This window comes from Anser cygnoides, chromosome 7 (genome assembly GCF_040182565.1).
Source record: "Anser cygnoides isolate HZ-2024a breed goose chromosome 7, Taihu_goose_T2T_genome, whole genome shotgun sequence".
NCBI lineage: Eukaryota > Metazoa > Chordata > Aves > Anseriformes > Anatidae > Anser > Anser cygnoides.
The window spans coordinates 4858833-4871720 of record NC_089879.1 but is presented as its reverse complement, the minus strand read 5'-3'; the positions used below and the strand labels follow the sequence as shown (position 1 = coordinate 4871720).

Genomic DNA, 12888 nt, shown 5'->3' with positions numbered 1-12888 from the left:
CTTCTGGAAAGATTCCCGTGTCCAAATAAAAGATCATGTCTCACAGTCTGGGAACTGTGAAAGCACATCACTGAATAACCCAGAACTGTGAACAAGACTTGTAATGCTCCTTCCTCCCAAAGTCCCTCACTTAATTATTGCTTTTCCTCAATCCACAGGTACAAGTATCTCAAGAAGGTCTACGACCATAAGTATATTTACAGGTATGTATGCATCTCCCTTGGCTCCTTTCTCTGCATTCTCCTCGGGCGACACTGGTTAGCAGCCCAAGCATCTTGGCGGTCTGACGCTGCCCAGTGCGTGGTTTGGGGGGGCAGGAGGGCAGTGCTGGTAGCCGCACACACCAGGGCAGGGCATGGTGCTGCCCCTGGGGTTGTTGTGTGCCTTGCCTGCAGGCATGGAGAGCGCAGAGCACAAGGATGCACCGTGCCCTGTCCAGATTGCGCTTTCATCCAGAAGTCCCTCACTTGCTTCTTTCTCTTCCTCCAGCAACAGATACTACATCCACGACGAGCTCTTATCCCACCACAACTCCAGGTACGTCTGCATGTCCCATGGCTCCTTTCTGTGCGCTCTTCTCGGGCTGCACTGATTAGCAGCCCAAGCAGGTTGGCCACAAGCATCAGGCTAGTGCATGGTGCTGCCCCTGGGGCTGTTGTATGCCTTGCCTGCAGGCATGGAGAGTGCAGAGATCCAGGAGAGATTGCTCTGTATCATTATAGATGAGGGATATTCAGGGAAAATATTCCTCACTTGAGGTTGCCCCTCTTCTATGTGGACAAATGTAACCACTCTTTAAACATGCCATTTCCAACAAGAAACTCAGCTTAGTTTACGAGACATAGAGATGGTTCCTTTGCCATTCCTGTTTTGCTCTGTCCCCACGCTGGATGCCCATGCTAAGACCCCAACACTATGCATCGCCAGCGCGCCTGGTCAGCAGCGCCATGCCCAGTGCTGGGAGGAAACCTGGTCATGCTCCTTCCTCCCAAAGTTCCTCACTTACTTTTTTCTCTTCCTCCTGCAACAGCTGAAACAGCCATGACGAGCAAAATTCCCACCACAACTCCAGGTACGTCTACATCTCCTGTGGCTCCTTTCTGCAGTCACAGAGAGCGTAGAGCTCAGGGATGCACCGTGCCCTGTCCAGATTGCTCCTTCATCCAGAAGTCCCTCACTTGCTTCTTTCTCTTCCTTCCTCTGCAGCTGCAATAACCACGACGAGCCCATATCCCACCACAACTCCAGGTACGTCTACATGTCCCATGGCTCCTTTCTGTGCATTCTTCTCGGGCGGCACTGGTTAGCAGCCCAAGCAGCTTGGCGGTCTGACGCTGCCCAGTGCCCGGTTTGGATGGGCAGGAGGGCGGTGGTGGTTGCCACACGCACCAGGGCAGGGCATGGTGCTGCCCCTGGGGCTGTTGTGGCCCCCCATTGGAATGGCTGCCATATCTTTTTATCCAGATTCCGTTGTGGAGCCCAGAACTGTGCACAGGACTCGAGGTGCAGCCACAGCTGTGCTGAGTAGAGTGGGGCAAGCACTCCTTCCGACCGGCTAGCTCAGCGGTGCTATGTACACGCCACATCAGGGCTGGCCCTGTTGGCAACCAGGGCCCGTTGCTGGCTCACATTGAGCTTCCAACCACCAATGCCCCCTGAACCCTTTTAAATCAACACCAGAGTCACAGAATAGAAGGATGGGAGAGGCAAGCCAGGGGAAAGGCGGAGCCTAGTAGCATGGAGGGTGCTGATTCCAGTGGCCTGAAAGTGTTGTGGTGATGAAATGCAACGGTGAGGGAAGGTCCCTGTGTGCCAGCAGCTTTTCCCATGTTTTCCTTGTGCCCTGCTTTCCCAGGTGTCTCTCTGAGCTTGGTGAATGGCAGGAACCGGTGTGAGGGGCGCATAGAGATCAACCACTATGGGAGCCGGGGCACGGTGTGTGACGACGGCTGGGGCCTCAGTGATGCTCAAGTTGTGTGCAGGCAGCTGGGATGCGGCTATGCTGTTTCTGCACTCGGAAATGCCTATTTTGGACAAGGCAGTGGCAGTATTTACCTGGACGATGTGCAGTGCACAGGGAGTGAGTCCTCCCTGTTTGAGTGCAGGAGCTCTGGCTGGGGCGTCCACAACTGTGGCCACTATGAAGACGCTGGTGTTGTCTGCTCAGGTAGTGTTGGTTTTCCTCCATTAATCATAGAGCGATTTCATAAAATACCCCTACTTTGCCTGACAAGGAGATGGTTCGGAGCCACTCTTGCGATTTCTGTTTGGCTCTGTTCCTACACTGGATGCCTGTGCTGAGCCCCCCATGCTCTGCATCACCAGTGCAACCGGGCAGCATGAAATTGACCATTGCTGGAGCAAAACCTGCTAATGTTCCTTCCTCCCAAAGTCCCTCACTTTCTTTTTTCTTTTCTTCCCTCAACAGCTGCAAATTCCATGACAAGTCTATATCCCACCACAACTCCAGGTACGTCTGCATCTCCCATGGCTCCTTTCTGTGCATTCTTCTCGGGCGGCACTGGTTAGCAGCCCAAGCACCTTGGCGGTCTGACGCTGCCCAGTGCGTGGTTGGGATGGGCAGGAGGGCAGTGCCGGAAGCCGCACGCACCAGGGCAGGGCATGGTGCTGCCCCTGGGGCTGTCGTGTGCCTTGCCTGCAGGCATGGAGAGCGTAGAGCTCAGGGATGAACCATACCCTGTCCAGATTGCTCCTTCATCCAGAAGTCCCTCACTTGCTTCTTTCTCTTCGTCCCTCAACAGGTCGGACGTACAGAACCACAGTTGGCTTCCAACCAACCGTTCCTCCAGGTACGTCTATATTTTTCCAGTGTTTTCTGTGCACTTCTTTTGGGTATCATCAGTTGCTGAGTGCCAGGGTGGGCTTTGCCTCTTCCGTGGAGTCCCAGACCCATAGAATATCCAGAGCTGGGAAGGACTCACAAGCGCCATCGAGTCCGTCTCCTGCACGTGTCTAGGAGCATTGTGGAAATGCTTCCTCAGCACTGAAAGGCCCAGGGCCATGACCACTTGCCAGGGAGCCTGCTGCAGTGCCTGACCTGCCTCTCAGTGAAGACGCTGTTCCTACCATCCAACCTGAGCCTCCCCTGAGGCAGGTTTCAGGCATTTCCTCGTGTCCTGTCACCGGAGGAAAGAGATCGGTGCCTCCCTCTCCATTCCCCATTGAGAGGAAGGTGCAGGCAGCAGCGGGCTCACCCCTCAGGCTCCTCTTCTCTAAGCTGAACAAACCAAATGGCCTCAGCCTCTCTTGCTAATGTCAAGCCCTCTAGGCCTTTCCCCATCCCTGTGACCCTCCATTGGAATGGCTGCAATCTTTTTATATCCTTCTTCTGTCGTGGAGCCCAGAACTGTGCACAGGACTCGAGGTGCAGCCACAGCTGTGCTGAGTTCAGTGGGGCAAGCACTCCTTCTGACCGGCTAGCTCAGCGGTGCTATGTGCACCCCACGTCAGGGCTGGCCCTTTTGGTGACCAGGGCCCCTTGTTAGGTCATTTTGAGCTTGCATCCACCAATGCCCCACGATCCCTTTCAAAGAAGCACCACAGTCACAAAATAGAAGGATGGGAGAGTCGAGCCAGGGGAAAGGCGGAGCCTAATAGAGTGGAGCGTGTTGATCCCAGTGGCCTGAAAGTGTTGTGGTGATGAAATGCAGCGGTGAGGGCAGGTGCCTGTGTGCCAGCAGCTTTTCCCATGTTTTCCTTGTGCCCTGCTTTCCCAGGTGTCTCTCTGAGCTTGGTGAATGGCAGGAACCGGTGTGAGGGGCGCATAGAGATCAACCACTATGGGAGCCGGGGCACGGTGTGTGACGACGGCTGGGGCCTCAGTGATGCTCAAGTTGTGTGCAGGCAGCTGGGATGCGGCTATGCTGTTTCTGCACTCGGAAATGCCTATTTTGGACAAGGCAGTGGCAGTATTTACCTGGATGATGTGCAGTGCACAGGGAGTGAGTCCTCCCTGTTTGAGTGCAGGAGCTCTGGCTGGGGCGTCCACAACTGTGGGCACTATGAAGACGCAGGTGTTGTCTGCTCAGGTAGTGTTGGTTTTCCTTCATCAATCATAGAGCGCTTTCATAAATTGCCCCTACTTTGCCTGACAAGGAGATGGTTCGGAGCCACTCTTGCGATTTCTGTTTGGCTCTGTTCCTACACTGGATGCCTGTGCTGAGCCCCCCATGCTCTGCATCACCAGTGCAACCGGGCAGCATGAAATTGACCATTGCTGGAGCAAAACCTGCTAATGTTCCTTTCTCCCAACGTCCCTCACTTTCTTTTTTCTTTTCTTCCCTCAACAGCTGCAAATTCCATGACAAGTCTATATCCCACCACAACTCCAGGTACGTCTGCATCTCCCATGGCTCCTTTCTGTGCATTCTTCTTGGGTGGCACTGGTTAACAGCCCAAGCACCTTGGCGGTCTGACGCTGCCCAGTGCGTGGTTGGGATGGGCAGGAGGGCAGTGCCGGAAGCCGCACGCACCAGGGCAGGGCATGGTGCTGCCCCTGGGGCTGTCGTGTGCCTTGCCTGCAGGCATGGAGAGCGTAGAGCTCAGGGATGAACCATACCCTGTCCAGATTGCTCCTTCATCCAGAAGTCCCTCACTTGCTTCTTTCTCTTCGTCCCTCAACAGGTCGGACGTACAGAACCACAGTTGGCTTCCAACCAACCGTTCCTCCAGGTACATCTATATTTTTCCAGTGTTTTCTATGCGCTCCTTTTGGGTTTCATCAGTTGCTGAGTGCCAGGGTGGGCTTTGCCTCTTCCGTGGAGTCCCAGACCCGTAGAATATCCAGAGCTGGGAAGGACTCACAAGGGCCATCGAGTCCATCTCCTGCACGTGTCTAGGAGCATTGTGGAAATGCTTCCTCAGCACTGAAAGGCCCAGGGCCATGACCACTTGCCAGGGAGCCTGCTGCAGTGCCTGACCTGCCTCTCAGTGAAGACGCTGTTCCTACCATCCAACCTGAGCCTCCCCTGAGGCAGGTTTCAGGCATTTCCTCGTGTCCTGTCACCGGAGGAAAGAGATCGGTGCCTCCCTCTCCATTCCCCATTGAGAGGAAGGTGCAGGCAGCAGCGGGCTCACCCCTCAGGCTCCTCTTCTCTAAGCTGAACAAACCAAATGGCCTCAGCCTCTCTTGCTAATGTCAAGCCCTCTAGGCCTTTCCCCATCCCTGTGACCCTCCATTGGAGTGGCTGCAATCTTTTTATACCCTTCTTCTGTCGTGGAGCCCACAGGACTCAAGGTGCAGCTGCAGCTGTGCTTAGTAGAGTGGGGCAAGCACTCCTTCCGACCAGCTAGCTCAGTGGTGCCATGTGCGCCCCACGTCAGGGCTGGCCCTGTTAGCGACCAGGGCCGGTTACTAGCTCATGTTGAGCTTCCATCCACCAATGCCCCCCGATCCCTTTCAAAGAAGCACCACAGTCACAAAATAGAAGGATGGGAGAGTCGAGCCAGGGGAAAGGCGGAGCCTAATAGAGTGGAGCGTGTTGATCCCAGTGGCCTGAAAGTGTTGTGGTGATGACATGCAATGGTGAGGGCAGGTGCCTGTTTGCCAGCAGCTTTTCCCACGTTTTCCTGTTCCCTGCTTTCCCAGGTGTCTCTCTGAGCTTGGTGAATGGCAGGAACCGGTGTGAGGGGCGCATAGAGATCAACCACTATGGGAGCCGGGGCACGGTGTGTGACGACGGCTGGGGCCTCAATGATGCTCAAGTTGTGTGCAGGCAGCTGGGATGCGGCTATGCTGTTTCTGCACTCGGAAATGCCTATTTTGGACCAGGCAGTGGCAGTATTTACCTGGACGATGTGCAGTGCACAGGGAATGAGTCCTCCCTGTTTGAGTGCAGAAGCTCTGGCTGGGGCGTCCACAACTGTGGGCACAGTGAAGACGCAGGTGTTGTCTGCTCAGGTAGTGTTGGTTTTCCTCCATCAATCCTGGTGTGCTTTCATAAATCGTCCTTACTTTGCCTGTTGTGGAGAAGGTTCAGAGCCACATTTCCTGTTTCTCTTTTGCTTTGTCCCCATGCTGGATGGCCGTGCTGAGCCCCCCATGCTCTGTATCACCAGTGCAACCGGGCAGCAGCAACACGCCCAGTGCCGGGATCAAACCTGGTCATGCTCCTTCCTCCCAAAGTCCCTCACTCACTTCTTTCTCTTCCTTCCTCTGCAGCTGCAATAACCACGACGAGCCCATATCCCACCACAACTCCAGGTATGTCTGCATCTCCCATGGCTCCTTTCTGTGCATTCTTCTCGGGCGGCACTGGTTATCTGCCCAAGCAGCTTGGCGGTCTGACGCTGCCCAGTGGCAGGTGTGGAGGGGCAGGAGGGTGGTGGTGGTTGCCACACGCACCAGGGCAGGGCATGGTGCTGCCCCTGGGGCTGTTGTGGCCCCCCATTGGAATGGCTGCCATATCTTTTTATCCAGTTTCCGTTGTGGAGCCCAGGACTGTGCACAGGACTCGAGGTGCAGCCACAGCTGTGCTGAGTAGAGTGGGGCAAGCACTCCTTCCGACCGGCTAGCTCAGCGGTGCTATGTGCACCCCATGTCAGGGCTGGCCCTGTTGGCGACCAGGGTCCATTGCTAGCTCATGTTGAGCTCGCATCCACCAAAGCCCCCCGAGTCCTTTCAAAGAAGCACCAGAGTCACAGAATAGAAGGATGGGAGAGTCGAGCCAGGGGAAAGGCAGAGCCTAATAGCGTGGAGGGTGGCGATCCCAGTGGCCTGAAAGTGTTGTGGTGATGAAATGCAACAGTGAGGGCAGGTGCCTGTTTGCCAGCAGCTTTTCCCACATTTTCCTTGTGCCCTGCTTTCCCAGGTGTCTCTCTGAGCTTGGTGAATGGCAGGAACCGGTGTGAGGGGCGCATAGAGATCTACCGCAATGGGAGACAGGGCACAGTGTGTGACGACGGCTGGGACCTCAATGATGCCCACGTTGTGTGCAGGCAGCTGGGATGTGGCTATGCTGTTTCTGCGTTCGGAAGTGCTTATTTTGGACAAGGCAGTGGCAGTATTTACCTGGACGATGTGCAGTGCACAGGGAGTGAGTCCTCCCTGTTTGAGTGCAGGAGCTCTGGCTGGGGCGTCCACAACTGTGGCCACCATGAAGACGCAGGTGTTCTCTGCTCAGGTACCCTTCGTTTTCCTCCATCAATCATAGCGCGCTATCATAGATTGCCCCTACATTGCCTGATGGGGAGAAGGTTCAGAGCCACATTTCCTGTTTCTATTTTGCCCTGTCCCCACGACTGATGCCCATGCTGAGATTCCCATGCTCTGCGATGGCAACACGACCGGGCAGCAGCAACATCCCCAGTGCCGGGATGAAACCTGGTCATGCTCCTTCCTCCCAAATTCCCTCACTTACTTCTTTCTCTTCCTCCCACAACAGCTGCAATAACCATGACGAGCCCAAGTCCCACCACAACTCCAGGTACGTGTGCATCTCCCATGGCTCCTTTCTGCAGGCATGGAGAACTCAGAGCTCAGGGCTGCACCGTGCCCTGTGCAGATTGCACCTTCATCACGAGTGGTGTTCCCCTAGGGTTGGTGTTGGTGCCCATCCTCTCTAGTATCTTAACTGATGATTTGGATGGGACAATTAAGTGCCCCCTCAGTAAATTTTAAGTTGACGCCAAGTTGCGAGGAAGTGGCGATCTTCTGCAGGATGGAAAGTCCCTGCAGAGGCACCTGGTCAGGTTGGATCGATGGGCTGAGCCCCAGGGGATGAGGTTCAACATGGCTAAGTTTCAGATCCTGCACTTTGGTCACAACAGCCCCCTACAGCGCTACAGGCTTGGGGCAGAGTGGCTGGAAAGCTGTGCAGTGAAAAAGGACCTGGGGGTGTTGGTCACTGCTCACCTGAACATGAGCCGGCAGTGTGCCCAGGTGGCCAAGAAGGCCAACGGCATCCTGGTTGTGTCAGGAATGGTGCAGCCAGCAGGAGCAGGGAGGTGATCGTCCCCCTGTGCTCTGCTCTGGTGAGGCCGCACCTCGAGCGCTGTGTTCAGCTTTGGGCCCCTCACTACAAGAAGGACATCGAGGCCCTGGAGCGTGTCCAGAGAAGGGCTACGAAGCTGGTGAAGGGTCTGGGACACAAGTCCTATGGGGAGCAGCTGAAGGCACTGGGGTTGTTTAGTCTGGAGAGAACAGGCTCAGGGGAGACATTATTGCTGTCTACAGCTCCCTAAAAGGGAGGTGTGGGGAGCTGGGGGTCAGCCTGTTCTCACAGGTATCTAGTGATAGAACTAGGGGGAATGGCCTCAGGTTCCATGAAGGCAGATTCAGGTTGGAAATGAGGAGATATTTCTCCTCAGAAAGTGCAGTCGGGCGTTGGGACGGGTTGCCCAGGGAGGTGGTGGCGTCACCGTCCCTGGGGGTGTTCAAGGAGAGGTTGGACGTGGTGCTTGGGGACATGGTTTAGTGGGTGATATTGGTAGTAGGGGGATGGTTGGATCAGAGGATCTTGGAGGGCTTCTCCAACTTTAATGATTCTCTGATTCGAATAGAGTGGAAGGTATTGATGCCGGTGGCCTGAAAGTGGTGTGGTGATGAAATGCAACGGTGCGGGAAGGTCCCTGTGTGCCAGCAGCTTTTCCCATGTTTTCCTTGTGCCCTGCTTTCCCAGGTGTCTCTCTGAGCTTGGTGAATGGCAGGAACCGGTGTGAGGGGCGCATAGAGATCTACCGCAATGGGAGACAGGGCACGGTGTGTGACGACGGCTGGGACCTCAATGATGCCCAAGTTGTGTGCAGGCAGCTGGAATGCGGCTATGCTGTTTCTGCACTCGGAAATGCCTATTTTGGACCAGGCAGTGGCAGTATTTACCTGGACGATGTGCAGTGCACAGGGAATGAGTCCTCCCTGTTTGAGTGCAGAAGCTCTGGCTGGGGCGTCCATAACTGTGGCCACTATGAAGATGCAGGTGTTGTCTGCTCAGGTAGTGTTGGTTTTCCTCCGTCAATCCTGGTGTGCTTTCATAGATTGCCTCTATGTGCCTGGTGTGGAGAAGGCTTGGAACTCACTTGTTCTAAGTCCCTCACTTGCATCTCTCTTCCTCCCTCTACAGCTGCAATAACCACGACGAGCCCATATCCCACCACAACTCCAGGTATGTCTGCATCTCCCATGGCTCCTTTCTGTGCATTCTTCTCAGGCGGCACTGGTTAGCAGCCCAAGCAGCTTGGTGGTCTGATGCTGCCCAGTGCCAGGTGTGGAGGGGCATGAGGGTGGTGGTGGTTGCCACACGCACCAGGGCAGGGCATGGTGCTGCCCCTGGGTCCGTAGTGGCCCCCCATTGGAATGGCTGCAATCTTTTTATATCCTTCTTCTGTCATGGAGCCCAGAACTGTGCACAGGACTCGAGGTGCAGCCACAGCTGTGCTGAGTAGAGTGGGGCAAGCACTCCTTCCGACCGGCTAGCTCAGTGGTGCTATGTGTACCCCAGGCCAGGTCTGGCCCTGTTGGCAACCAGGGCCCATTACTAGCTCATGTTGAGCTTGAATCCACCAACGCCCCCTGATCCCTTTTAAAGAAGCACCAGAGTCACAGAATAGAAGGATGGGAGAGCCGAGCCAAGGGAAAGTGGACAGAGAAATTGGGTGCACCCTCAGCATATTTGGTGATGTCACCAAGCTATGTCGTGTGGTCAACACGTTGGAGGAAAAGGATGCCACCCAGAGGGACCTGGGCAGGCTTGAGAGGTCAGCCTGTGTGAACCTCCAGGGGTTCAACAAGGCCAAGTATCTGGATCAGGGAATACCTAGCACAAATAGAGGCTGGGTGGAGCATGGATTGAGAGCAGGCATGAGGGGAAGAGCTGCTGGTGGATGAGAAGCTCAACATGAGCCAGCAATGCGTGCCTGTGGCCCAGAAAGCCAACCATACCCTGGGCTGCACCAGCAGCAGTACAGCCATCAGGGCAAGGGTGGGGATTCTCCTCCTCTGCTCTGCTCTGCTCTCCTGAGACCCCACCTGGAGTCCTGTTTTCCGGTGTGAGACCCCAGCGCAAGAAGGACATCGAAGTATAAGAACTAGTCTAGAGAGGCGCCACTAAGATGATCAAGGGGCTGGAGAATCTCTCCTGTGAAGACAAGCTGAGGGAGTTGGGGTTGTTCAGCCTGAAGAAGAGAAGGCTCCAGGGAGGCCTTATAGTGGCCTTCCACTACCTAAAGGGCGCTGCAGAAAATCTGGGGAGGGACTCTTTGTCAGGGGGTAGAAGAGGTGTTAGAAAGGGTAATGGCTTTAAACTACAAGAGGGTAGATTTAGATTAGATATAAGGAGGAAATTCTTCACTCGGAGGGTGGTGAGGCCCTGGCACAGGCTGCCGGGAGAAGTTGGGGATGGCCCATCCCTGGAAGTGTTCAAGGTCAGGCTGGATGGGGCTTTGGGGTCTGGTGAAAGGTGCCATGGTGTGGGAGTTGTAACAGGATGGTCTTTAGGGTCCCTGCCAACCCAAACCATTCTGTGATTATCTGATTCTATAAAAGGCACAGTCTAATGGAGTGGAGGGTGACGATCCCGGTGGCCTGAAAGTTGTGTGGTGATGAAATGCAATGGTGAGGGAAGGTGCCTGTGTGCCAGCAGCTTTTCCCATGTTTTCCTTGTTCCCTGCTTTCCCAGGTGTCTCTCTGAGCTTGGTGAATGGCACAAACCGATGTGAGGGGCGCATAGAGATCTACCGCAATGGGAGCCAGGGCACGGTGTGTGACGACAGCTGGGACCTCAATGATGCCCACGTTGTATGCAGGCAGCTGGAATGCGGCTATGCTGTTTCTGCACTCGGAAATGCCTATTTTGGACAAGGCAGTGGCAGTATTTACCTGGACGATGTGCAGTGCACAGGGAATGAGTCCTCCCTGTTTGAGTGCAGGAGCTCTGGCTGGGGCGTCCACAACTGTGGGCACTATGAAGACGCAGGTGTTGTCTGCTCAGGTAGTGTTGGTTTTCCTCCATCAATCATAGTGCGCTTTCATAAATTGCCCCTACTTTGCCTGACATGGAGATCATTCGGAGACACTCTTGCCGTTTCTGTTTTACTCTGTTCCCATGCTGGATGGCCGTGCTGAGACCCCCACGCTCTGCATAGCCAGTGCGACTGGGCAGCAGCAAATTCACCGCTGCTTGGAGCAAACCTGATCATGCACCTTCCTCCCAAAGTCCCTCACTTGCTTCTTTCTCTTTCTTCCTCAGGAGCTATAAATTCCACAACGAGCCCATATCCCACCACAACTCCAGGTACGTCTGCAACTCCCGTGGCTCCTTTCTGTGCATTCTCCTCGGGCGGCACTGGTTAGCAGCCCAAGCAGCTTGGCGGTCTGACGCTACCCAGTGCCCTGTTTGGATGGGCAGAAGGGCAGTGCTGGTAGCCGCACGCACCAGGGCAGGGCATGGTGCTGCCCCTGGGGCTGTCGTGTGCCTTGCCTGCAGGCATGGAGAGTGGAAAGCTTCACAAGAGATTGTGCTTTGTTCCTCAAGATGTATCTCTTCAGGGATAATATTCCTCACTTGTGATTTTGGACTACACTTTTTAGTAGCCCAGTTTGGTGGTTGGATAAATACCTCAAACCCTGTTTCTACTCCAGTTTTAATTACTCTATGTGTGTTTGCATTTTTCACTGTTTTCCTGTGCATATATTTTGATTTGTTTTAGTTACTAATGCATAGACTGGAATTGTAGTAATTACATTCTTTAATTTATTCCATATAATTAATTATTTTTTCTTCTTTAATCCTACACACTCTCCTCTATGACTCAGTTTCTTCTGGGGATAGATTTCAGCCTCTGTTGATTTTGTTTCTGACCTTTTCTATACCTTGTATTATTTGGGCCAGTGTCTCTTTCTGTCTCTTGTACACATATATATCTTAAGTTCACCAGCTTCAAAGTAGTACAGAAGAGTCAGAATTCGTTGATTAAATCACCCTTGTAGTCTCAGTTAGAAGAGCATATCCATCCAGTTTCTCTAGAGACTTTACCATCAGTTGCTATGGCTTGGGTACATAAAATATATATTTATTTGTTCATAGGCAAATCTATGTGAATCACATCTGTATGTTTTTTTTTTTTTCAGCTAGAAAATATTTTTGTGGTGGCTTATTGTCAAGATCCTCCGGAACAATTCAGAGTCCTTTTTATCCTTCAAATTATCCAGATAATGCAAATTGTTTGTGGGAAATACAAGTGATGAATAACTTCCGCATTATGATCACATTTAGAAGCATTCAGTAAGTAAATTTCTTGTTGCTTGGGCACTAAATAGGGCCCAAATCTCAACTGAAAGCACAGTTCCCAAGTGTGTTTCCAATACTTATAAAGGAATTTTAAATATTATCTGGAAATTGTGTGAATGCAGTATCTTATTTTATTGTTCAGCGCTTGAAAACTGAAGTTTACCGAATGTGTTTACCCTATATTCATGTTGCTTCCTCAGGTTGCAAGGTGGATGCCAGAATGACTATATTGAGATCTATGATGGGCCACCCAATACTTCTCCTCTGCTTCGAAGAATTTGTTCTGGGTATAACGTTGCCTACACATCATCCTCAAACCTAATGACCATCAGATTTCACAGCGACTCCAGATATTCAAGTAGCGGGTTTTATGCTGAATATCGATCCTTTCCAGCAGATCAGAGTACCAGTAAGTTTCCTTCACTTAATAATGCTTTCTTTGCTAAAAGGCTTTTATACCCTGATTTTATTTGCCAGATAAGTATTTGTTAACATTGTTGAGCCACTCCCACAAAGATGATATTCCTTCTTGAATTTCATAACTAGTTATTGACTGATCACTTTCAGACAATAATTGCTTTTTACTTTAAAAAAGACTTTCAATTATGTAATTAGTTGCCCTTAGATGTTTCCTATGATGGTC

At 52.9% G+C, this 12888-nt stretch overlaps 1 protein-coding gene across 1 annotated transcript in view; it reads left to right on the top strand.

Moving 5' to 3' along the window:
* The first annotated feature begins 1777 nt into the window (after positions 1–1777).
* The window catches only part of LOC106038940 (deleted in malignant brain tumors 1 protein), an 81675-nt gene continuing 70564 nt past the window's right edge, over positions 1778–12888 (top strand). Inside the window, exons 1-15 of the mRNA XM_067000614.1 lie at positions 1778–2167; positions 2429–2470; positions 2763–2810; positions 3738–4049; positions 4311–4352; positions 4645–4692; positions 5609–5923; positions 6795–7142; positions 7404–7445; positions 8640–8951; positions 9081–9122; positions 10635–10946; positions 11205–11249; positions 12086–12239; positions 12446–12654. Coding sequence (XP_066856715.1) covers positions 1828–2167; positions 2429–2470; positions 2763–2810; positions 3738–4049; positions 4311–4352; positions 4645–4692; positions 5609–5923; positions 6795–7142; positions 7404–7445; positions 8640–8951; positions 9081–9122; positions 10635–10946; positions 11205–11249; positions 12086–12239; positions 12446–12654 — 2611 coding nt within the window. The 5' untranslated portion in view covers positions 1778–1827. The remainder of the gene's footprint in view (positions 2168–2428; positions 2471–2762; positions 2811–3737; positions 4050–4310; positions 4353–4644; positions 4693–5608; positions 5924–6794; positions 7143–7403; positions 7446–8639; positions 8952–9080; positions 9123–10634; positions 10947–11204; positions 11250–12085; positions 12240–12445; positions 12655–12888) is intronic.